We start from the raw sequence: 23,694 nt of genomic DNA, 5'->3' as shown, positions 1-23,694 counted from the left end.
AGAACACAATGTGCATTATGTAGGTGCTAGCTATATTCATCTCCATTGTATGCCTCAATTCCTGTTTCCTAGTATCCATATGAGGATAATAACAATGTCTAACTCATGTAAGGGGACATGAATTCAACATATTCATTGAGCGCTGGATGCTGGAAAGCTCCTCATAAAATCTCTTTTTTTTTTGTTAAAGTATGTAGTACAAGGTCTACAGGGTTTCACTACACAGACTGAACTTGTAGTGATCTTGTTTTCAGCCTCCCAAGTACTGGGATTATAGGCATGCACCACCACACCCAGTCTCAATCAACATCTCAGCATGCCCCAGGGGCAGGGTGGGCACGGCAGGCTAGGAATCTAATCTGCTGAGCTATCTGGCTGGCCCAAAGTCTCATTTTTAACATGTCATCAGTGGACCTTACATTCTAGGGGGTCAACTGAAGCAAACCATGAAAAGTACTTCCTGGTACTTAGTACTAAATAAAAACTAAAAAATGACTATCCACAAAGAAGGTGGTGATAATGATGAGGAAAAGAAGGAAATGAAGATGAGGACAACTTTCTGCTCTCAGGCAATGTGTGGCGCATAAGGCATAACACAGAAAACCACATTTGCTGAAGTTTCACATAGCTTAACATGGGCAGCCAGCAGTACAGTAACAGGCAAGACTTCCTGAGCACTTAAAATCAGCTACAGCTTTTTGGTACAGCAAGAGACCAGAGCTGTGGTGACCTCAAGGTAATTAATGTCATCATATATTTTCATGTATTTCACAGGCCCTGATGAATTGAAGAACTCTTACTTCCTGTCCATACATTCCCTAAATTAGCTAAATTGCTATAATAATAAAGCTTCTCTTTCCATATAACTAAATCAAAGATATGACCAAAAGGCATATAAGAACATTTTTTTAAAAAATGGTTCTTTTATAAACACAAATTTTAAAATTATTTATTAATATAAAAAGGAACTAACATATAAAGAACTATACTAGTGAAATATGAAAATGTTAATTTTTCTAAAACACAAAAATGACACCTGAGAAAGTGCCAGTTGCCCAAGAAAACTGACTGTGGGGATGAAGAGCAAAACCAGGGACTTATGTATGTTACACATGTGTTCTCCCAGTGAGCTATAGCCTCAGTTCAAGAACATGTTTAAAACAAAGATTTAAACCTATATGAAAAACTTCCTATATGCAAGATTATTCTTCAAGCTTTACACACATGAACTGAAGTCCTCATATAATAATCCTTACTGAATTGTACTTCCTAATTCAGGTAAGAAAATGGCATGTCAGAAGGTGACATCATGCTTCTGCATTTAATAGTATTCAGCTCTCACTACATTTGCATTATAAAGCTATGGCTTAAGTGTTTGTGCCTACCCAAAGTTCCTTAAATTAAATCCCCAATGCAACAATAAAAAGATGGGGTCTTTGGAGGTTACTAGGACACAAGGGTGGCACCTTCATGAATGGGATTAGTGTGTCTGTTCTCCCCTTTGCCAAGTGAAATGCATAGCCACCACCATCTGTGAGGAATAGGCCATTACCAGACACTGAATCTGCTGGCATTTTGATCTGAGAACAGGAAATTATTCAATCCAAAGTATTCTCTTAGAGCATCCAAATGGATTAATAAACTAACTATAGCATAATCACACATTTTCCACAATTACAATATCTTGAATGCAAAAATAATCGAACTGCCCCTGGAATTCTGCAATTTGGGAAGCCAATCCAGTATGCTAGGAATGTATATGCCACTGTATCTCACCTCTAACCTTCATATTCCCTTATCTTGAGGAGTCAGGCTGGCTGACCTTTCTCCCATTCTTCTTCCTTCCTTAGGAGTCTTCTTGGGACCCCAACTCTCATCTCAGGCTGACAATAGCCTGACTAATCTGATTTCATCTGGGCTTACTGCTGGATCAATGCCAGCAGTCTCTCCCAGAACTTACTTTCAGCAAGAAACATACCCACCAAGGTGGTCAGTCTGCTTTCTTATGGTACAGATGACAACACACTGGAAGGAGTCTTTGTGATTCACTTAAACTTCAGGTGTTTACTCACAAGTTGACAGGCATGCTTTATCTTCTCCACAATCCCATCCAGTCCCAAGTATTGTAAAGACAACCACAGAGGCAGGGCACGGAGCTTGTCTGCTGGCTTATTTGATGTAAGACCAGCAACTAATGTCTAAAAAAGCCAAAATCAATGCATTAGTTAAAGCCACTAGAATCCCAGGAACTAGCTACCATTCATTTACACTTCATATTTGACACTTGGCTTGCATTATCCATTTGATCATCCTACACCCCATGACATAAATATTCTTAGGTAGCTTAGCTCAGAGACCTGGAGAGGCAAACCCAGGACACAAATACAAATAGAACCCAGAAATAAAACTAAGCTCCTTCAAGAATCAGCCCTTGCAAGGTTACTCTGAGCGTTCTCAAATACCTGGTTCATTGTCAACAGAGCAAGTCAACAACTGTTTTAGCAATAAATCACTTAATATTTATTTTGCATGTGCCTGTCACTAACTTATCCACTACATCAGAATACTTAAAATACTCCTAAGTCTGTAATTCTATTTCTGGGAACTTACCAAAGAAGTAATTTAAAACTGAGAAATATGTTCATTTTCTCAAATGGCCATGATTAAAAAATTGTGATACTTATGTAACAGAATATTATCTAGGCATAAAATGCCACAAATATCCTTCATATACATTATAAAGCATGGGGTAGAGAAATTAGTATGGTATGGATTTATTTATAACTTTTAAATATATATGTATGTACAAATGAAGTGCAGTTAAGGGGAAAAATTCACCTTTTTCTTCATGTTTCTGTATTGTGTCCCTAAAGCCAATAATGACTATTTGCCACTCCCTCCTCCCCAGGGAAAGTGAGCTTACCAAGGCTGGATCGTCATGTTTGTACAGTGTCACTGCAGGAACAGCAGGCAAACCTAGCCATGGGCCAGGAGTCAGTGTCATGCTGTCACACTTAGTTGCAGCCTACCAAAAAGAGAACAGCTTTCATTAGCTTATCAGAATACAAACCCAACTCACTCTTCTACTCATAAAACCTGAAAAAATAACAAGAGCTGAGAGATTTTAAGTTCCTTCTTAGGAACACCAATTTAGTAAATCAGTAACATACCAGAACTGATGAGGAGACATAACCTAGAACCAATGTTGCCAGATTCACCCTGGAAGAAAAAACACCAATGTAAGAACTACAGAATTTAATGTTAATTACTACATAGGTGCTTTGCAACCAAAACAAAAACCATGATTATGTTAGGCTGGGGAGATAGCTTGGCGGTCTAAGCACCTGCCTGGCAAGCTCAGGGACCTGGGTTTGGGAGAGGGAGCAGGAGGAGGAGGAGGGACAGGGAAGAGAGGGAGGAGAGGGAGAAGGAAGAGAGAGGGAGGGAAGGGGAGAGATGGGGGAGAGAGGGACGGAGGGAAGGAGCGGGGAAGAGAAGGAAAAGGGACGGGGAAAGGGACAGGAAAGGGACTGGAAAGGGTTGGGAAAGGGATGGGAAAGGGATGGGATGAAAAAAAAAGACGGGCTGGTCAAATAGCTCAGCAGATTAAAATGCCTACTTAGGCAGATGCAGGGGCCAGGGTTCTATCCCTCTGCTATTGTGGTCCCACCATGGGGCACTCAGAGACAGCGATTGAGACTGGGAGTACTGACACATGCCTGTAATCCCTCCTGCTTCAACCCCTAGTGCTGGGATTACAGGTGTGCACCACTGGCTTGGACATACACTCTTCATGAGGACTACAAAGAGCCAACAAAACTGACCAATCTGATCATCTACCTACCCATCCACGTGAAGCCATATGCCATACTGTTCACAGAGCTCTTTCAAACGTCCAATCTTGTCTGTGTGCCCAACTGCAGCAGTTCCTACCATAAAACAAATAGGCAAGAATATTAAAAGGAGTAAGTATTTTCTGAAAAGCATAAGAAATTTTATATACAGCATTTCTTTTTGTTTTTGGACCAGGAACCAAACTCAGGGCCTTGCATTTGCCAGGCAGGTGCTTGTGCCACTGAGCTATATCCCCAGCCCTATGTTTCTCCAGATAGGAAGTAACTGTTCTGAGTCTGTGGACCAAAGTTAATTTCTTTTGCAAGATGATTTATGTAAGCTTTGAAGATTTGCATTCATATATATAGCATTTCTGAAATCTCTTATGAGTTTCTATATATTCTTCCCGTTAATTCAAGATATAGTCAGGGCTGGCCAGATAGCTCAACGACCTACAGCACCTGCTTAGGCAGACACAGGGACCAGTGTTCAATCCCCAGCACCATATGCTGTGCCAGCCCCACCCCCAGTGTGCACTGAGATGGTGATTGAGACTGGGCGTGGTGGCACCCAACTGTAATCCCAGTGCTTGAGAGGCTAAAAACAGGAGGATCACCATTAGTCTGATCTGTGTAGTAAGACCCTGTACTAAATACATAAAAAAAATAAATATAGTGAAGTCTCCCACCAAGCCTGTGGACCTGTCCAATTATACATGCATTCCATCTGTTTCTTCTTTAGCTTTCTTTTATGTATTTCAAAGGCGTATCTCATAAGCATTCCTACTCTTTCAGTAGATTGCTTTTTATCACACAAAGTTTATTTTATATACTAATATTGCTATAGTATTTTTGTTTTGATGGTAGCTTTTGCCTGGACAGTAAGTGGCAAACCTATGGCATATGTGTTGCAGTGGTCTGTTATCATTAAAATCCCTAAAGGTTCACCATTACTGATCTACACTATCCTTTCCCACTCCTTTGGTAATTTGATTACATTACAGATTTTGCTGGACCGATCCTTTTGAGACAGGGCTTAGGTGAAATTTGCAGGGCCAGCCAAATAGCTCAGTGGAGTAAAGCACCTGCAAGCAGGCGCAGGGGCCAGGGTCATCCCCAGGCCTGCCATGCTGGCCCTGCCCCCGGGGCACACTGAGACAGTGATTGAGATTGGGCGTGGTGGCGCACACCTGTAATCCCAGCTCTTAGGAGGCTGTAAACAGGCGGATCGCTACAATTCGGATCTAGTAGTGAGACCCTAAACACCCTGTAGACCCTTCCCTAAAATACAAAAAATAAAATAAAATTTGCAGTCATGCATTTTCCCAACTACCGTAATGTTCCAGTCAGAGTCCCAACTAGTAAGAAGAGTTCACACCCTCTCCAAAGGCCTCCACAACCCAGCCAAAGACAGTGGTTCTTCTGTACAGTCTGTGCTAGTAAAAGAGCAGAGAATTTCCTTTGCACAGGAGTCTCTCTCAAATTTTAAAGCGAAACAAGATCAAATGCCAGCAGAGGGGCAGTGCCGCATGATCCTACTCTCCAAATACAGACCTTGAGCGACTGAACTACATTCAGATTGCTTTTCGAACTTCTTGAGAATGTCTGCTGACTAACCCAAGATGTGCACTCTGGCCACAACACTGTGGCCATTGACCAGTCACACAGTCACATGCTAGCTGTAGTCCCTTCAGTCTTTAAATGACTGAATATGAGTGCATTTGCTTCCTTTTAAACATACAGTAGATAGGCAGGAAACGGTTTTTTATTGCTGGCAATAAAGTAGACATTTAAGTATTTTCTTTTCTTTTTTTGCGGAACCAGGGATTGAACTCAGGCCCTTGCACTTGCCAGGGAAGTGCTTATTCTACTGAGTCATCTCCCTGGGCCCTAGTATTTTCTTTTTTTTTTTTTTTTTTAAAAAAAAGCTTTATTGAAATTAATTCACAGGCAATAATCCCATTCATTTAACTATATAGCTCAATGAGTTCTGACAGACATATATATATATATATATATATATCATATATAATATATATATATTATATATACATATATATATTTATTTTTATTATTATTTTTTTGTATTTTAGGACTGGGTGTGCAGGGTGTTCAGGGTCTCACTACTAGATTGGACTCAGTGATCCACCTGTTACAGCCTTCCAAGAGCTGGGATTACAGACACATGCCACCACTCCCAGTCTCAATTGCTGTCTCAGTGCACCCTTATATAATATATAATCACTAATCAAGATACAGACTATTCCTATCATCTCAAAAACTTATTATCCCTACTGTGGTTAATCGTCTTCCTAATTCCTCACTGGTCCCAGACAATCCTGACCTCTTTCAGTATAGTTTTATCTTTTCTAGAATTTTTCTTTTGTTGAAAAATGGGACTTGCTACATTTTCAGGCTGACTTTAAACTCACAGCAATTCTGTGTAACTTTCCTGGAGATACACACCACCATGCTCAGCTAGAATTTCTTACCAACGGAATTATGCATTATAAAACTGTCTTAGTTACTCTTGTTGCTGGGACAAATACCTGACACTCAAAATGAGGGAACGAAAGGTTTATTCAGCTCATAGTTACTGTAGGTTTCAAGACTCTGCCCCAACTCTACAGGGTGTGAAGGAGAGGCTGGGGTGTTGCCATGTCCAGGACAACCCTTTCCACATCTCGGAGAAAGCACAGGCTAGCCAGTTTTATGGTTTGCGCTTCTTTGGCCCCCCCCTTCAAGCGCTGCCCTGGTCCTCTGGCCCCACACCTCAAGCCACCCACTGCTCCTCCAGCCGCGTCTGTCCCGTAACTTACATGAGGCTTGGGGGTGGGGGGACAGCTAGACACAAACCATAACAATAACTTACTGTGTCTGGCTTTATACTTAGCATACTTTTGAAATTCCTCTATGTCAACGTGTAGGTCTGCAATTCTTCATTTTTAATTCTCTTTTTTTCTAAGACAGGGCTTCATTAAGTTCCCCAGACTAGGCTTAAACTTGTGATTTTCCTGCATCAGTCTCCCATGGTGCTGGGATGGCAGGTACACATAGTTCCTTTTACTGCTTAGTACTGTATTAAATAGACACACCCCAGTTGGTCTGTTCATTCACAGATGGACATCTGTATTGTCTTATTCACTTTTTCACACAAGTTTTGGTGTGGAGATATGTTTTCATTTCTCTTGATAAATCCCTATATAAGGAACTGATATTATTATATGGTAATTTTGTTTAGCCTTTTGAAGAACTGGCAAAAATTTTTCAGAAGGATTGTAAGATTTTGCATACCCACTAGGAATCCATTAAAGTTCCAGCTGTTCTGCATACTCTCTAGCATTTGGTACTGTAATTGTTTTTTGCATTCTAACAGATATGCCACAGTGTGCTTTTTGTTTGTTTTGGGGTAAGTATGTGGTCCTGGGAACCAAAGAGAGCCTTCCATATGTGAGGTAAGCACTGTCACTGAGCATCATCCCCAGTTCTCACTGGTTTTAAACTGTATTTTTCTAATGACTAGTGATATTAAGCATCTTTTTTTTGTTGGTACCAGGAATCGAACCCAGGGCCTTCTGCTTGCCAGACAGGTGCTGTACCACTAAGCCACACCCCCGGCCCTAAACATCTTTTTGAGTGTTTATATACTTACATTTCTTTGGTGACATGCCTGTTCAAATCTTCATTTTAATAACTGTATTAGCTGTCTTATTGATTTGTAAGAATTCTTCACATATTGTAAAACATTTTCAGAAAACTGTTTTGCAAATACTTCTCCCATTCTGTAGCTTGCTTTTGGTTTTCTTAATAGGGTTTCTTTCAAATAGCAAAAAGTTTCTTTTTTCTTGGTGCTGGGAATTGACTCCAGAGGCTTGCATATACTAATCACATGCACTACCACTGAGCTATATCCCCAATCACACTTTTAATTTCTGATAAAATCTAATTTATCAAAAATGCTTTTTGTGTCTTGAGAAATTTTTCCTAACACTGAACATCATAAAGACCTTTTATTTTCTTCTACAAGTTTTATTACCTTAGCTGTTATGTTTAGGAATGTTAGTCATCTGTAGTTTATTTACATATACACACATATTATAGATAGATATGAGTGAGATTCAGTTTTTTTCTATATGGATAGTCCACTTGTTCCAAGACTACTGGTGGAAAAAGACTACCAGATTATTGTTATTCCCTTCAATTATGTAGGTATTATTGTTAAAATTAAATGATTATCTGAGTATAGTGGTATATCACTATAATCCTAGCACTCTAGGAGGCTGTAACTGGAAGACTGAAAATCTAAGCCTTACCTGGGCAACCTGGTGAGACCCTGTCTCAAATTAAATAATAAAAAATAAGCTGGGAATGTCGTTCAGTGTGAAGGCCTTCAGTACCACAACCAAAACAAAGTGATAACACATCATGCAAGCATTTGTGAACTTTCTATGTTCTCTTCATTTAATCTCACCAAGTTTTGATTATTTGTAGTTTTATTTGTGTGGGCATGTGCTGGAACTTGAAGCCATGGCCTCACACATGCTGATCATGTGTTCTACCAATGAAGATGCTCTCAGCCCCTATCTGTAGCTTTATAAGTCTTGAAATCAGATAAGGTAAGTCTTTCAAATCTGTTCTTTTCAATATTATTTTGGTTATTCTCAGCTCCTCTGCATTTCCATGATTGGTTTAGAATCACTGTATATAAGAAACCACAGTGGGCTTTGGAAATACCTCAGCAGCATAGTGCCTGCCTGGCAAGCATAAAGCCCTGAGTTCAATTCCCATTATAAATAGAACAGGACAAGACAGGACAGGACAGGACAAAGGAAAAGGATAAAGGAAGGGCAGAGGGAAGGGGTAAGAGGGAATGGAAGGGACAGGACAGAACTGCAACTTCCTGAAATTGACATTAAGGTGAATATACAGATCATTTTAGGGAGAACTGACTTCATACTGACCAACACGTAGTATATCAGTCCACCTATTTGAGTCTTGTTTCTTTCATCAACATTCTATCGTTTTCAGTGTACAGATTCTTCATGTATTTTGTTAACTATAAATTTTTCATGTTTTTGTGCTATTATAAATATTTTAAATTCTATTTCCTTCTGTGCATTGATAGTAGGTAAAAATCCAGCAACCTTGCTAGGTTTACTAATTAATTTCACTAGCTGTTTCTTTAGTTTCTTCAGTAGCTACCTATACAATCATCAATAAAACCCAGTGTGGTAGAGCAAACTTGTAATCTCAGCATTTGGAAGGCTGAGACAGGAGGATCACCATGAGTTCAAGGTCAGCCTGATTTATATTAGCAAGTTCAAGACCAGCCTGTATTATATAGTGAGACCCTGTCTCAAGAAAAAAAAAATAAATTAATAAATCAAGACAGTTTTACTTCTTTTATAATCTAAATATAATGTAATTATTTTTCTTGCCTTGTTACACAATCTAGGACTTCAAGTAGAATGTCGAATTCAATACAATAAATAGCAGAAGTGGTAGCTGACCTGCTATCTACAAAGTGGATATTTAAGAGTACATTTTAGGGCTGGGCAAGTCGCTCAATTGTACAGTACTTGTTAAGCAAGTGCTAAGCTCTAAGTTCAAACCCCAGCATGGGGGTGAGAGGAGTTTGTAAAATATAAATACCTAACTTTTAATAAGTAGCTCTAACCACTATGTGGATACAGTCTGTCTTAAACAGAGTACACAAACATTTCTTCAGAGTTGGCCAGTTTGCTTTATTTTATTTTACTTTTGTACAGGGTCTCACTACACATCTGGGATTCGCAGTGATCCTCCTGTTTTAAGCCTCCACAGTGCTGGAATTACAGGTGTGCACCACCATGCCCAGACTCCGTGGAGGGCTCAGCACGTCCTGGGGCAGGGCTGGCAAAGCATACAGTATGGGAATCAAACCCCAGTCCCTGTGCTTGCCTAAGCAGACACTTAGTCTGCTGAGATAGCTCACCAGCCAGACTTGGCCTTTTTAGACAAAGTACTCCCTTTATACATGCAAAATCAAAGATTCAAGTTTATGATACCTACCAGCATTTGCAACAAGCAACAAGGGCAGTCTTCCTCGTTCTATATCATCTTTAATCAGTTTCTCTAGGAAGGCAACATCCTGAGACAAGATAAAACAAAAATAAATAAAAATAAAGCCCCACAAAAACATGAAGCTAAAAGTTATACAATGAAAAAGTATGACTTCCAAAGGAACCTCATGAGTCTCAAAATTACTCATGTCAATTTTTATTCATAACTATCTGTTTTCTTTAAAGACTAATAAGAAAAAATTACTTCAATGATATAAAAAAAGTATACTTCTGAGCATAGTGTAAATGCCTATAATCCCAACACTTGGGAGGCAGAGGCAGGATTACGAGTTTGAGCCCAACATAGATTACAGAGTGAGCTTAAGGTTAGTCTAAAGTCCACAGTGAGATCCTATCTGAACAAACAAATAAAAAATGTGGTATATATGTAGGACCAGCAGGACCAGTATTTCTCTGGTTTTAAATATTTACATTTAATGAAAATGTTGGGGGCCAGAATGATAGCTCAGCAGACTAAAGTGCCTGCTTTAGCCTGCTTTACTGCCCTTGGGGTACCCTGAGATGGAGATTGAGACTGGACATGTAATCCCAGCATTTGGGAGGTAATGAGACCCTGTAGACCCTAACCTAAATAGAGAAAAGAAAAATGGTCTCTCTGTGCCAGGGAGATAGCTCAGCACAAGGTCCTGATACCAAAAGAAAGAAAGAAAGAAAGATCTCTCAATCTCTTCAAAAAGAGTAAAAGAAAAACACAAGAATCTACATTGATACTGATATATCTTTTTTTTTTTTTTTTTTTTTTTTTGTATTTTAGGGAAGGGTCTACAGAGTGCTTAGGGTTTCACTACTATATTGGACTCAAGTGATCCTCTTGTTCACAGCCTCTCAAGTGCTGTGATTACAGGTACATGCCACCACACCCAGTCTCAATTGCCACCTCAGCGTACTCCAGGGGCAGGGCCAGGGGGACAGGCCCAGGGATTGAACCCCAGCCCCTGGGCCTGCTTGCAGGTGCTTTAATTTGCTGAGCTATTTGGCTGGCCCAATATTGATATATTTAAATTAAAAATGAAACTACCTCGAAAAAAGAATACAGAAATCTAAAATCTATTCCTTTTCCTCCAGCTTTTTTAATATGCAGAAGTTTATCACTTGCATGTCTAAAAATAAAACCAGCTCAATCGCAAGATTACAAAGAATCTCAATATCACAATCTGCCATTCACGAACACAAGCCATTGAATAATTACTTAAAAGTATTAACTTTAGAAGGAATTTCTGGTGCTTAATTGGTTACCATGTTTCTGTTTAAAGAATGTGATAGGGCTGGATATAATGTATTTTTAGTATACATGATGCTCTGGATTCAATACTCACTCCTTTCCCCCAGAAAGAAGAAAAGAAGCAAGTGACATATGATTACAAGAGTCCTTAAAAGCTAGGTTCGCCTGACCTACACATTGGCCAGCCTTATGGACATTCAAACACAGAAGCAACAGAAAGACTAAAGCAGCAAATAAAAGCTAGTCATTATGTGAAGGCCAGCAAAGAGAACTTCAGCTGAAAAGATGACACAGTTTCAAAATACAATTTCATGTTACTTTATAAAACAAAAGGATAACTCACCATCTGATGCTGAGATCCAAACATAGTGTTACAGGGCACACGACACAAACATGGAAAGGGTAAACCAAGCTGTAAGAAGAAACACACAACTTTAGTACAAAGATCTTTGTAAATATTCACTTATCAAAAAAAATTTAAAAATTCACTTATGACTGTGAAATATCGAGTGTTTTAGGACAAGACATACTTATTATTTAAAAAGAAAAAAGTCTCAGCAAGTATGATGGTGCAAGAGTTCAGGAGGCTAAGGTAAGAGGATCACTGCAAGTCTGAGGCCAGCTTTAACTACACAGTGAACTACACAGCAAGACCCTATCTAAAAAAGAAATTTCTCCCCTAAGGAATTCTTAATATTAATATCATCACTGTATGTTAAAGTACATTTGGAAAGTCATTACAAAAAAGTTAATTTCCAAGCACTTTACAAGAGGACACAATATAAAATTTTCTAAAATAGTCAAGTAATATAAACAAAAAGACTTTTTCAAAGAAAGCAATTATTGAGTGCCCAGAATGTTGAAGGGTAATTTAGGATTCCTCCTCCAAGCATTTCTGGTAAATAACACTAGATAAAGGCATTTCAAGAACAATATCTTATTTATGGATCCACCCACCCCTAAAAACAAGTATGTATTAGCAGATGTACATTTCTTAACTAAATGAAGTCAGTGTTATGGAAAGTTATTACTGTCAAATTAATTTCATATTTCTAGCTTCCAAATCCTTGTGGAATTTATAGTTTTAGAATTGTAAACAGTTGCAGCATATTGTTCTGTATAACTAAGATTTGGTAACATTTAAAGGCCCAAAAGTTAGTAATTTATTCACACATTATTTTTCCCCTTAAAGGACTTTTTTAAAGCAGCATTGAGGATTGAACCCAGGACCTTACTCTGGTAGGTAAGGTGCTCTGTTACTGGGCTATATATGTCCCCAGTCCTATGATCTTTGAAAATGTTACAAAAGTGATAACAAATGAAACAAATCATTAAAAACTAGGCAGTTTAAGGCACTAATTTACCACTAGTAACAGTGCAGCATATAATTTTCCAGACATTTTCTAGGTATAAATATACGTATACAGATAAATCTGTTTCTTAGGTATTATTACACTTATTTATTGTGTGTGTGTGTGGCCAGCTCAGCCCACCAGGGGGCGGGTCTGGCTGGCATGTGGTGCTGGGGATCGAACCGTGGTCCCTGTGTGCTTTGCCAAGCTTGTTTCAAGTAGGTGCTTTAGACCACTGAGCCATCTCTCCAGCCCTGTTTCTTAGGTATTAAAATATTTATATAAACACATACATTCTTTTACTAGACAGGGTCTCATTATGTGCTTCAGGCTGGCCCCAAACTCTCAGTGATCCTCCTGTCTTAGCCTCTCAAATTCTGAGATTACAGATATGTGCCATGCTCAAAACAAGACACATACTTTAAAAAATATGAACACAACCATCACACATAGTCAACAGATTGCCACTTGCTTTTCTCAGTTAACAAAATACCCTAACTCATGTTTTGGTGATTAGTTTGCTATCCCAAGACAGCTTCAGATTCACAGGAGCATGGTTTAGAGTACGTACTCAAATAATTTATATCCTGTTTCTACAAGAACACAGAACTCCCACACTCTGAGAGGAGGCTGGAAAATTGAAAGTTCAGCCCCAAACTTAGCAACTTAGCAAATTAGTGGGAACCAGTCTCAAAATAAAAAAATAAAATGGCCTAGGAGTATAGCCTTGGGTCCAGTTCCTGCAACAAAAACTACTCCCCACTTTGTATAACCTCAAGAAGAGGACATAATCTCTTGTGATCAGTCTTCATAGCTCAGCATCAGCTTAAGTCCATGAATTTCTTCTGTTCATCTCCCAGGGCCTTCACATCTCCTATCAACCCTCAAATCCTATGGGTTTTGTGTTAAGCATTTCTGGTCAAGAGAGTTAACAATTCCTTATCTCAAAGTAGTTCCCTCAGCTAGGTTACATCCAAGCATGAATTTTAAAAATGGTAATGCTCTTTGATCTAGTAATTCTAGATTGAAGGGCCGGCCAAATAGCTCAGCGAATTAAAGCTCCTGCAAGCAGGCACAGGGGCCAGGGTTCAATCCCCAGGCCTGCTGTGCCAGCCCCACACTCAGGGCATGCTGAGACAGCAACTGAGACTGGGCATGGTGGTATGTACCTGTAATCCCAGCATTTGAGAAGCTGTAAACAGGAGAATCAGTAGTCTGATCTAGTAGTGAGATCCTAAACACCCTGTAGACACTTCCCTAAAAAATACAGGAATAAAAAATAAAAAAGGGCCAGCCAAATAGCTTAGTGGATTAAAGCACCTGCAAGCAGGCACAGGGGCTGGGGGTTCGATCCCCAGGCCTACTGTGCTGGCCCCACCGCTGGGGCGCACTGAGACTGGGCATAGTGGCACGTGCCTATAATCCTACCACTTTGGAGGCTGTAAATAGAATCATTATGAGTCCGATCTAGTAGTGAGACCCTGAACATGCTGTAGACCCTTCCCTAAAACACAGAAGAAAAAAAAATTCTAGATTGGCTCTGAAAAGCTATGAAGAGAATAAAATTCCAAATATAGACAAAATTTTTTCTTTTTTAAGATAGTGTCTTGATATGTAGCCCAGACTGGCCTTGAACTTGCAGTTCCCTCCTCCCTGAGCCTCTCAAGTATTGCAATTACAGGAATAGGACCCACACCCAGTTTGGCAAAGCTTTATGTACCAAGATGTCCAGGAATTATCATGAAGATATTAAAAATAAGTTTTACTTGAATTGTTAAAACATGATATATTACTCTCATTACAACAGTAAGTGAAAAAATCCAGATACTATGTAAGAATACACACACTTTGTCTGGAAAAACAAGATAAAATGTTGACTGTGGTATTTCTGAATTCAATACCACCATATTTTTTACATAACAAAACAAGCATATATGAAGACTATCTTCCTTTCCACTTGAAAAGAATACCAACTAAAGAAATAAGTCCACAGCTTTCAAAGTTTCAAGACAGGTATGTGCCATACTAGTAGTCCCAGCTGAGGCAGAGTGAATGCTTTAACTCAGAAATTCAAGGCCATTCTGGACAACATAGTGAGACCCCATCTCAAAGAAAAAAGAAAAAAATTACCTGATTACAAATGTACTGGCCCAGACCAGGTCTAGCAGCAGCACTCAGGTATATAACAGGCTTTTTGTTATATAACACGTTGAATCCATCTACTACAAAGTCTTCATATCGAGAATGAATGGCAAGCCTACAGATCTTGGCAAGTCCTTCTCTTTCTTCTTCATGGAAATAAGCACAGCCATTTTCATACCTATTAAAAGACACCTATTTATTAATGTTCTCCTATTTCTGATTAATTCTGATTTATAATCTTATAATCATGGAATCAATTCTTCTGTTAAGCCAGACTGATATTTTCACCTAGGTCAAGCAGAGAGGGTAGAAATGTGAAACACCTCCATTTAAATGGCTGACCACACTGCAGTTAGAGGTTATAAAAAAGAGTGGCAGTGACCTTTTATCCATACCAGTAATCTAGAAAAAGCAGAGAGTATGGAAAACAAAGATTAGAAATCTTCTGGATACAAAAAGCCTGAATATCACAGTTCTGGCTTATGTTGGCCAGGACTGGAAATGCAGGTATGGTTGTTAGCAGAGTTTCAGTCCTAAGACATGCAGAATAAATAAAGCTGTCAAAAATGCTAATTGTTTTATGCTTAATAAAACAACTTTTTGTTTTATTACAATCGACCTGGGGTTTTTTTATGCTTCACAATCTCCTAGAGAAGGAGAGAGAATAAAATGAAAGTTTAAATCATTGCTCTACCTCCTATTAACATGTGATAATTGTAATTAAAAATAAATGCTGACACTATCAAACACAGGTGCTTTATAGTCTCAACTTTTTAAATGTATTAATCCATGAGCTCACTTAAACCACGTAAGTCTGTGATGTAATACTAATGCTTACCCCACTGAACAGATGATAAAACTGAGGCATAAGGTTAAGCAACCCTTCCAACCAGCAGTATAGCTGCTCAGGTTAAGCCCAGTATAGCTCCAGACAAAAGATCCTGATATCTGACTCAAACAAACTTTAGGGGAAGTAAATCTTATGTTTTTACCTGAAAATTCTGCAGAGCCACAAGGTGGTATCTGAAAGTATCCTAGTTGTAAGTTTTCTCAGCCTCTCTTTGTCCAGAGTTGAAATATAAGCTGCCAGACTATGTCCCAATAAAGCTATGTGACCTTGTTCTCCAATATTCTGGATTCTGTTAATAAAAGTTCATTAGATTTTTTTAAAAAAAGTGTTAAGAGTCAAAGAATAAAAAACAAAACTTAAGGGACACAATGTTCCTTAAGAAATCTTGCAGACTTGAAATCTACTTACTGTCCAGAAGGCAGAAATTTACACAAATTCAGAAAATTCAATGCAATATAAGGTACTGAAAGTTTGGGAGAAATAGCATTAAAATTCAAGTCCTCAGAGATTATTATCCCTCTTATTGAAGAGGTTTAGTTGTAGCTTTTGAGAAAGAAATGTTTTCAATCTTAAAGTCTTTAAATGAAAAAGTAAATATCCCTTAATGAGTATGTACAAACTGCTTTTGAATAATTTCCTTTTAATATATTTAATAATATATTTAAAACATTAAATACCAGCCTTAAGAAGTACAGAGGAGAATAGCAAAAGCAACACTGGGCAACACAAGAAAGGCAAGAGGCATCACAATCCCTGACTTGAAATTATACTACAAGGCCAGGAGGGAGATAGCTCAGTCGAATAAGCACTTGCCTGGCAAGCATAAAGTCCTGAGTTCAATCCCAGGTAGAGAAAAAAAAAAAAAAAAGAAAAGAAAAAACAAAAAAGAAAAAAAAAGAAAGAAAGAAATTATACTACAAAGCTGTGACAAAATGGTACTGGAAAAAAAAAAAAACAAACAAACCAGACCTGAGGACCATTGGAACAGATTAGAAGATGCAGACTCAACTACAAATACACTCAGCCACCTTATCTTAGATAAAGGGGCCAAACATCTTCACTGGGAGAAAGATAGCCTCTTTAATAAATGGTGCTGGGAAAACTGGCTTTCCACATGCCAAAGGGTAAAATTAGACCCAAGTCTATCACCATGCACAAAACTTCAGTTAAAATGGATCACAGATATAAAATATAAAACTGAAACACTAAATCTTCTGGAGGAGAAAGTAGGTAGAAATGTTAAAGACATAGGGATAAGGTAGATTTTATGAACAAAAATCAAACAACACAGGAAATTCTTCAAAGAATCAACAATTGGGATCTCATCTATTTGAAAAATTTCTGCACATCAAAAGAAATAACAAACAGTGAAAAGAAAACCCATGAAGTGGGAAAAAAATTATACCCAACTGTTCCTCAGACAAAGGACTCCTATCTATAACATATAAAGAATTAAAAACAATCAGGCCTCCAAAATTCAAAGACCAAATACAAACATGGATATCTGAGATGAATATATACTTCACAAACGAAGAGACACAAATGGCCAACAAGTATAGGAAAAATATTCAACATCATTGGTCATTCAAGAGATGCAAATTAAAACAATGCTGAGATTCCATCTTATACCAAAAAGAATGGCCATCATCAAGACAACCAATAACAAATGCTGGAGGGGCTGTGGGGAAAAGGAACCCTTCTCCACTGCTGGTGGAGGTGCAGACTGGTACAACCATTATGGAGATCAGTATGGAGACTCCTCAAAAAGCTAGGATTAGAGGTCCCACTCAAGCCAGTTATTCCCCTCCTAGGTATTTTCCCAAAAGAACTGAAAACATTATACCACAGTGATTTATGTGCACCCATGTTTTTTATAGCAGCACAAGTTGTCATTGCTAAATCTTGGAAACAACCCAAATGCCCATCAACTAAGAAATGGATATAAAAGATGTGGTATTTTTACATAATGGAGTATTATTCAGCTATTAAAAAAAGATACATTTGAAGCTTTTATAGGTAAATAGAAGGGCTAGGGAGATAGCTCAGCGGTATAAGCTCCTGCCTGGCAAGTACGAGGGCCTGAGTTCAACCCCAGTACCACAAAAAGAAAAAAGGTTTTTTAATAGGTAAATACATACAACTAGAGACTGTACTGCTAAGTGAAATAAATCAGACCTGCATGTACAAACATCAGATTGTCTCGTTAGTGTAAGACAAAGGAAGAGTAAATAAAATCTAAAAGGTATAATAGATATGGGAAGGAAAAAGTGGGATGAGGAAAGGGAAAAAGATAAATTTATGTATACATGCAGGATTGCAGGATAGCTTGGGTAATTATACTGCTAATTTCTGTGGGTCTATTGAAAGGAGCAGTTAATGCTTATTTTTTTATTTTTAGTTTTCCTTTTTAATTTTTTTTTTTTTTTTTGTGGAACCGGGAATTGAACTCAGGCCCTTGCACTTGCCAGGGAAGTGCTTATTCCACTGAGCCATCTCCCCAGCCCTACTTTTTAAATTTTTTATAACTTTGGTTTATACTAATTTTGCAGGTTTGTATCTGGTAACCTAAACAACTAATTTGGAGATAACATTTTTTTTTTTGAAAGGGAATTATGCCTTTATTCCTTGTTTTGCCAATCAGGCAGGCTGAATAGTTTGCTTTTTGGTGATCAGTCAAAGAGACCAAATCCCATATCCTCATCTGACTCCTCTGACACTTCCTTGGTTTTGAAGATATTATGTAATACAACAACCACTGTTGAATTCCTATTATTTTAATGAAATTTTATACCATTTCTTCTAGTGTGTGTGTGTGTGTGTTTGTATGTTACCATTTTGTATTCTTTATTTTTTTATTTATTATTATTATTTTTTATTCTTTAAAAAATAAAAAAATGAAGGGCTGGGAAGACAGCTTAGTGGCATAGTGCCTATCTGGCAAGTACAAGGTTATAAGTCCAATTCCCAGTACCAATAAATAAATAAATAAAGTACAGAGGAGGAGGTTGGAGGACTACAACTCAGTAGTACCATGCATTGGGCCCTGGGTTCCAATGCTCAAACAAAAACCAAAACAAACAAATATGGAGGGTATAACTAGGATAATATTAGTAGAAAATACTTTTAGAACTACTATAGATCAATTTTTGGCATTAGATATACTGAAAATAATACAGCATATTCAAGAGGAGTTACTTTTTTCCTTTATATTTAATTAAAATGGATGGATCAATTTCTTTTATAAAGAAAACCTATAGGGGTCAGGGAGATGGCTCAGTGGAATAAGCGCTTCCCTGGCAAGTGCAAATGCCTCAATTCAATCCCTGATTCCGCCAGAAAAAAAAAAAAAAAAGAAACCTATAAAAAAGAAAAAGAAGAAAAAGGTACAACTATTAGCTATAAACAGTAAGAAAAAGACAAAGAACCAAACAGGATCATGGGCAAAAGTCAGTTTACAAAAAGGGAAATAAAAATATTGGAAGTCTTAAAATAGACAAAAAAAGAGACTTAACCTGGTTCAAAAGAAAAGTACTTTTTTTTTGTTTTGTTTTTTTGTTTTTGTTGTTGTTTTTGGCAGAACCGGGGATTGAACTCAGGCCCTTCCGCTTGCCAGGCAAGTGCTTATTCTACTGTGCCGTCTCCCCAGCCCCAAGAGAAGTAATTTTAAATTATGCTGACATACCACACCAGCATACTGCTTTTCACTTATTAAAGATCCTTAAATTTGATAACACCACTGCAGGCAAAGACATGGCAAATGAGATATTCTCATATACTACTACTAGGACTGTCAATTAGCATAACTCCAAGAAGGAAGACATAGTACTGTTGAAATTACAAATGTACATACTACCTTACCCCCCACCACATTGCTAAGATTTCATCCCCCGGACATTTGCCTCTGTAAGAAATGACTCATTCTTAGCATATAGCTATTATCTCTGGAGGGCTGAGGCAGAAGGATCACAAGTTTGAGTTTAATGCAACTTTGCACCTCTCCCGAGGCTGCCCCAGAGCCCATGAGGAGACAGCTGTACAAGGGAGCATTGGGAGCAAGAGACCCACTTGAGGCTCAGCTTGGCCCTCAGCCCACCCTTGGGGGTACAATACTGTTGGGGTACCCCTTCTTGCCCATGACCTCCACTAAAATCTAATTCAGTTCTCTTTTCCAAAATGAAGCCTAGTTTAGCAAAAATAAATAAATAAATAAATAAAATAAATAAATAAATAAAACCCCATCTCAAAATTTTTAAAAGCTGGGGATGTAGTTCAGTGCACAGGCCCTGGATTCAATCCTCACTATCAAAAGAAAAAACAAAAGGTGGGAAAGAGAAAGGAGAATCAAAGGAGGAGGAGGAGGAGAAGAAATGACATGTCCAAAGTCACTAGCTACAGTGAAGTTTTTTTCCAATAAAATATGAACAGACTAGTTACATAAAATACAGGTCAGTCATTCAAAGTACAACTAAATATCTCTGAAAGATAAAGCTCCTTTTTTTTACTGATATGCAATGAACTCTGGGGAAAAAGCAGCGTGCTGACTCTGGGCATATTATGTTTTGGAGAAGATGGCTGTAGACATTTTTTAAATCTTTTATTTATTTATGTATTTGGTACAGGGTCCTGCTGCACAGCTTAGACTCGTAGTGATCCTCCTGTCTCAGCCTCCCCAGCACTGGGATTATAGGTGTTCCTTACCACACACAGTTTCAGTGGCCAGCTCTGCAGGGCATGCAATACCAGAGATAAAACCTGGTTCCTTGCACTTGCCAGGCAGGCGCTTAGATTGCTGAGCTATCTCCCCAGCCTGGCTATAGACATTTTGTCGATGTCTACACATATGCAAAATTGGGAAGAAAGCATATATAAGAAACTAGTAATACCGTCCTAGGGAAGAGAATTAGGGAGGCAGAGGTAGAGAGGAAAACTGTCTTTGTATACTTTTTTATCTACTGAATTTTGAACAAGAACACATTATTACAAAAATTTGAAACATAGAAGACAAAATGAAATTAGTTAAGTAGATGAATAAATAAAAGAACTGGATGATTCCCAGATGATGTGGATTGTCACCAATAAAACTACAGTAGGGGCTGGGGAGATGGCTCATTGGAATAAGCACTTCCCTGGCAAGCGCAAGGGCCTGAGTTCGATCCCTGGTTCCGCAAAAAAAAAGGAAGAAGAAGAAGAAGAAGAAGAAGAGGAAGAAGAAGAAGAAGAAGAAGAAGAAAAGAAAACTACAGCAATTCTAGCAAGCAGAAGTGGAAAAGCACACAGCTTTGGTAGGACTCCATAGCATAAAAATTATACGGTCTAATATTACGTACTTTTTTTTTTTTAATGTATTTAGTACAGGGTCTGTAGGGTCTCACTACATAGATCAGACTCGTAGTGATTCAGTTTTTAGTCTCCCAAACACTGGGATTGCAGGTGTGCTACCATGCCCAGTCTCAGTTGTCTCAGCGTACCCTGGGGCAAGGCCAGCACAGCAGGGCAGGCCACGAAACAAACCCCAGACCCTGCATCTGCCTAAGCATGCACTTCGGTCCACTGAGCTATCTGGCTGGCCCTTATATTATTTACTTATTTTTGAAATACTATTTTTTCTTTTTTCTTTCTTTTTTTTTTCAGTACCAGGGATTGAACTCAGGATCTTATCCTACTGAGCTATCTCTCTGGCCTGAAATATTTTTTCTGAGACAAGGTCTCACTATGAAATTCAGGCTAGCCCTCCTGCATGCTGGGATTACAGATATATACCAACATGCCTGGCTGGATCTAATTTTAGTAAATTTCTTCCTTTTACAAAACATATTACCTAGGGCTGGGGAGATGGCTCAGTAGAATAAGCACTTCCCTGATAAGCGCAAGGGCCTGAGTTCAATCCCTGGTTCCAACAAAAAAATAAATAAATATATATATACTTATATGTATTACCTAAAATACATGAATTATTTCTGAAAAGAGAAAACATCTCAGTATAATATTTAACCCATAATACAACACAATTTCTTATTAGAGTCACTTGTAAGAATGGAATTGCTAATGAAATCAAGCACGCCCAGACTTTCAAAAGGGAGCTTTCAGCCATTCTCCATTACCGGGTGCTCTGAAGTTCCTCATCGTCCTCTCCGTGCATCAGATTCTGAACTAGCTGTAGGATGCTCACCATATCTTGTCCACTGCAGGATAAAAAGAGTTGATGGACTGGTAGAGAAAATGTATGCATACTCATCTACACACATACACACCTCTCCCCACTCCACCCACAACTATTTCTCTCATCCAAGCCAGCTTTAGCAAGTTTTTTAAATCTTTTTAGTTGAGTAGCTACATGATAAAAGAGATATCTTGAGATAGTTACACTTCATAAAAAAATAAAACTTCAAGTTAAACTGAATCCTGATTATCTTACTTGTAATAACTCTTCTATCTAATGTGAGTTTGGTTTTTAAAAACTTCATCAGCAATATTTCCATACCAGCTTATCTGAATTTTAAAGATAGAGAATATATATCAAGTGTGTTAGAAAAGCCAAAAGTCCATATTAGACGGTAGAAGGGCCTAGCACAGTGGTACTGGCCTATAATCCCAGCTATTCAGGAAGCTGAGGCAGAAGGATCTTAAGTTTGAGGACAGGAAACTTAGAACTGTCTCAAAAAAGTTCTGAGGATGTAGCTCAGTAGTAGAACATTTGGCTCATACAAATTTAATCCCAAGTACTACACACACACACACACACACACACACACACATACTAGAAGGTCAAAAAAGCAGTGAGAACACTCTAATTCTACTGGTACATCTTGTTTTACTCCACCTACAAGACTTGTTTACTTACACTAACTGCATTAAACATGTAAACATCATTACACGTTTCTCAAGCTGGGAAACTTGAGATCTACTTAGAATATAAACAAATTTCTATCCAAGATATGTTACTCATTGCTCATTACATGAGCAGGCAGAAAATTATGAGAATTCACATGGCTAAAGTAGTAAGCAACAGCAAGGCAACTTGTTATATACTAATGCTAAAATGTTATTTCTACTAATAAGGAAATGATTAAAATTCCCTCTTTCAAAAGAGAAGTACTGTCAAAACAATGCCAAGAAACCCATTCTTCCTTCAAATAAGAGGGAGCCCCTCAGACATTGTAGGGCAGAGGAAAACTTGAGACACATTGAGAATATATATCAAGTGTGTTAGAAAAGTCAGAAGTCTATATAAAAAGGCAGAAGGGCCTAGCACAGTGGTACTCGCTTATAATAAGCTATCTCAACTTACTAAACCCATGTTATAAAAAGGCGATGGTGAAAGCTGACAGTGCCTACAAAGCATTTAACCCTATACCTAGCATATTATTGGTTTCAAATGTTTGATACTGGCACTAAGTGTATATACTCCTGGTCACTGGTTTTAATGTCATTCTGACAATTATAGATGTTTCTGGAAGTATCTCTTCCAGGGAACCTGCTGTTCTTCTAAACAATTAGAAGAACAAACAAAACCTAAACCCTTTTTTCCCTTTAAGGAGATTTACAGGATTTGCTTCCTATGTTGAGTTATTCTTTTGAGACAGGATCTCACTATGTGTCCAGACTGGCCTTGAACTTACTATGTAGTCAATGCTGGCTTCAAACTCATGGCAATCCTCTGTCTTGGTCTTCCAAGTGCACCACCAAACCCAGCTTAGAGGGCTTTAAATCAGCACAATTCATGCTAAAGTAGGGAAGACTATTTTATTTCGGGGGTGACTATTTTATAATATTGATATCCAGGTATGCTAGATGTAACACTGACTATAATATTGTGACGTTCCCCCATGTAACCTTGACAACTGATTCAAGTCAATGTACATTTTAAGGGAGTTGTACTGTTGACCTAACTGCTGTTTCCTGGTTATAAAAGAAAAAATGTTTGTCTCAGGAAAAGCCGGGCTCAGACCTTAATTCCAGATTGACTGCAAACATCCTGTGAAAATTGTAGTCAGCTACTCCCTCACCTCCAACCCAGTTCAAACCCCAAAGATTTGATTGATTTGTTTTAGTTGTAAAAAATTAAATCACTCTGCCAATCAACATTACAAATGACATTTTCATTTGAGGTATTACAAAAATGATAAATATTACCAAATTAAAATATTTCTCACAATATTTCTATCAAAAAGTC

General features: G+C 38.2%; 2 protein-coding genes across 2 annotated transcripts in view; one reads left to right on the top strand and one right to left on the bottom strand.

Moving 5' to 3' along the window:
- Ntan1 (N-terminal asparagine amidase) overlaps window positions 1-2,066 on the top strand; it is a 36,762-nt gene extending 34,696 nt beyond the window's left edge. Inside the window, exon 10 of the mRNA XM_023704694.1 lies at window positions 1,851-2,066. Coding sequence (XP_023560462.1) covers window positions 1,851-1,898 — 48 coding nt within the window. The 3' untranslated portion in view covers window positions 1,899-2,066. The remainder of the gene's footprint in view (window positions 1-1,850) is intronic.
- Window positions 1-23,694, bottom strand: part of Pdxdc1 (pyridoxal dependent decarboxylase domain containing 1) — a 57,216-nt gene that overhangs the window by 16,667 nt on the left and 16,855 nt on the right. Inside the window, exons 4-12 of the mRNA XM_012517646.2 lie at window positions 21,623-21,703; window positions 15,664-15,810; window positions 14,660-14,849; window positions 11,521-11,589; window positions 9,885-9,963; window positions 3,845-3,929; window positions 3,171-3,219; window positions 2,924-3,025; window positions 2,073-2,198 (exon numbers count right to left, since the gene is read on the bottom strand). Coding sequence (XP_012373100.2) covers window positions 2,073-2,198; window positions 2,924-3,025; window positions 3,171-3,219; window positions 3,845-3,929; window positions 9,885-9,963; window positions 11,521-11,589; window positions 14,660-14,849; window positions 15,664-15,810; window positions 21,623-21,703 — 928 coding nt within the window. The remainder of the gene's footprint in view (window positions 1-2,072; window positions 2,199-2,923; window positions 3,026-3,170; window positions 3,220-3,844; window positions 3,930-9,884; window positions 9,964-11,520; window positions 11,590-14,659; window positions 14,850-15,663; window positions 15,811-21,622; window positions 21,704-23,694) is intronic.

Source organism: Octodon degus, unplaced genomic scaffold, assembly GCF_000260255.1.
Source record: "Octodon degus isolate 3935 unplaced genomic scaffold, OctDeg1.0 scaffold00200, whole genome shotgun sequence".
In the NCBI taxonomy this organism is placed as follows: domain Eukaryota; kingdom Metazoa; phylum Chordata; class Mammalia; order Rodentia; family Octodontidae; genus Octodon; species Octodon degus.
This window is presented reverse-complemented; position numbering and strand designations above follow the sequence as displayed.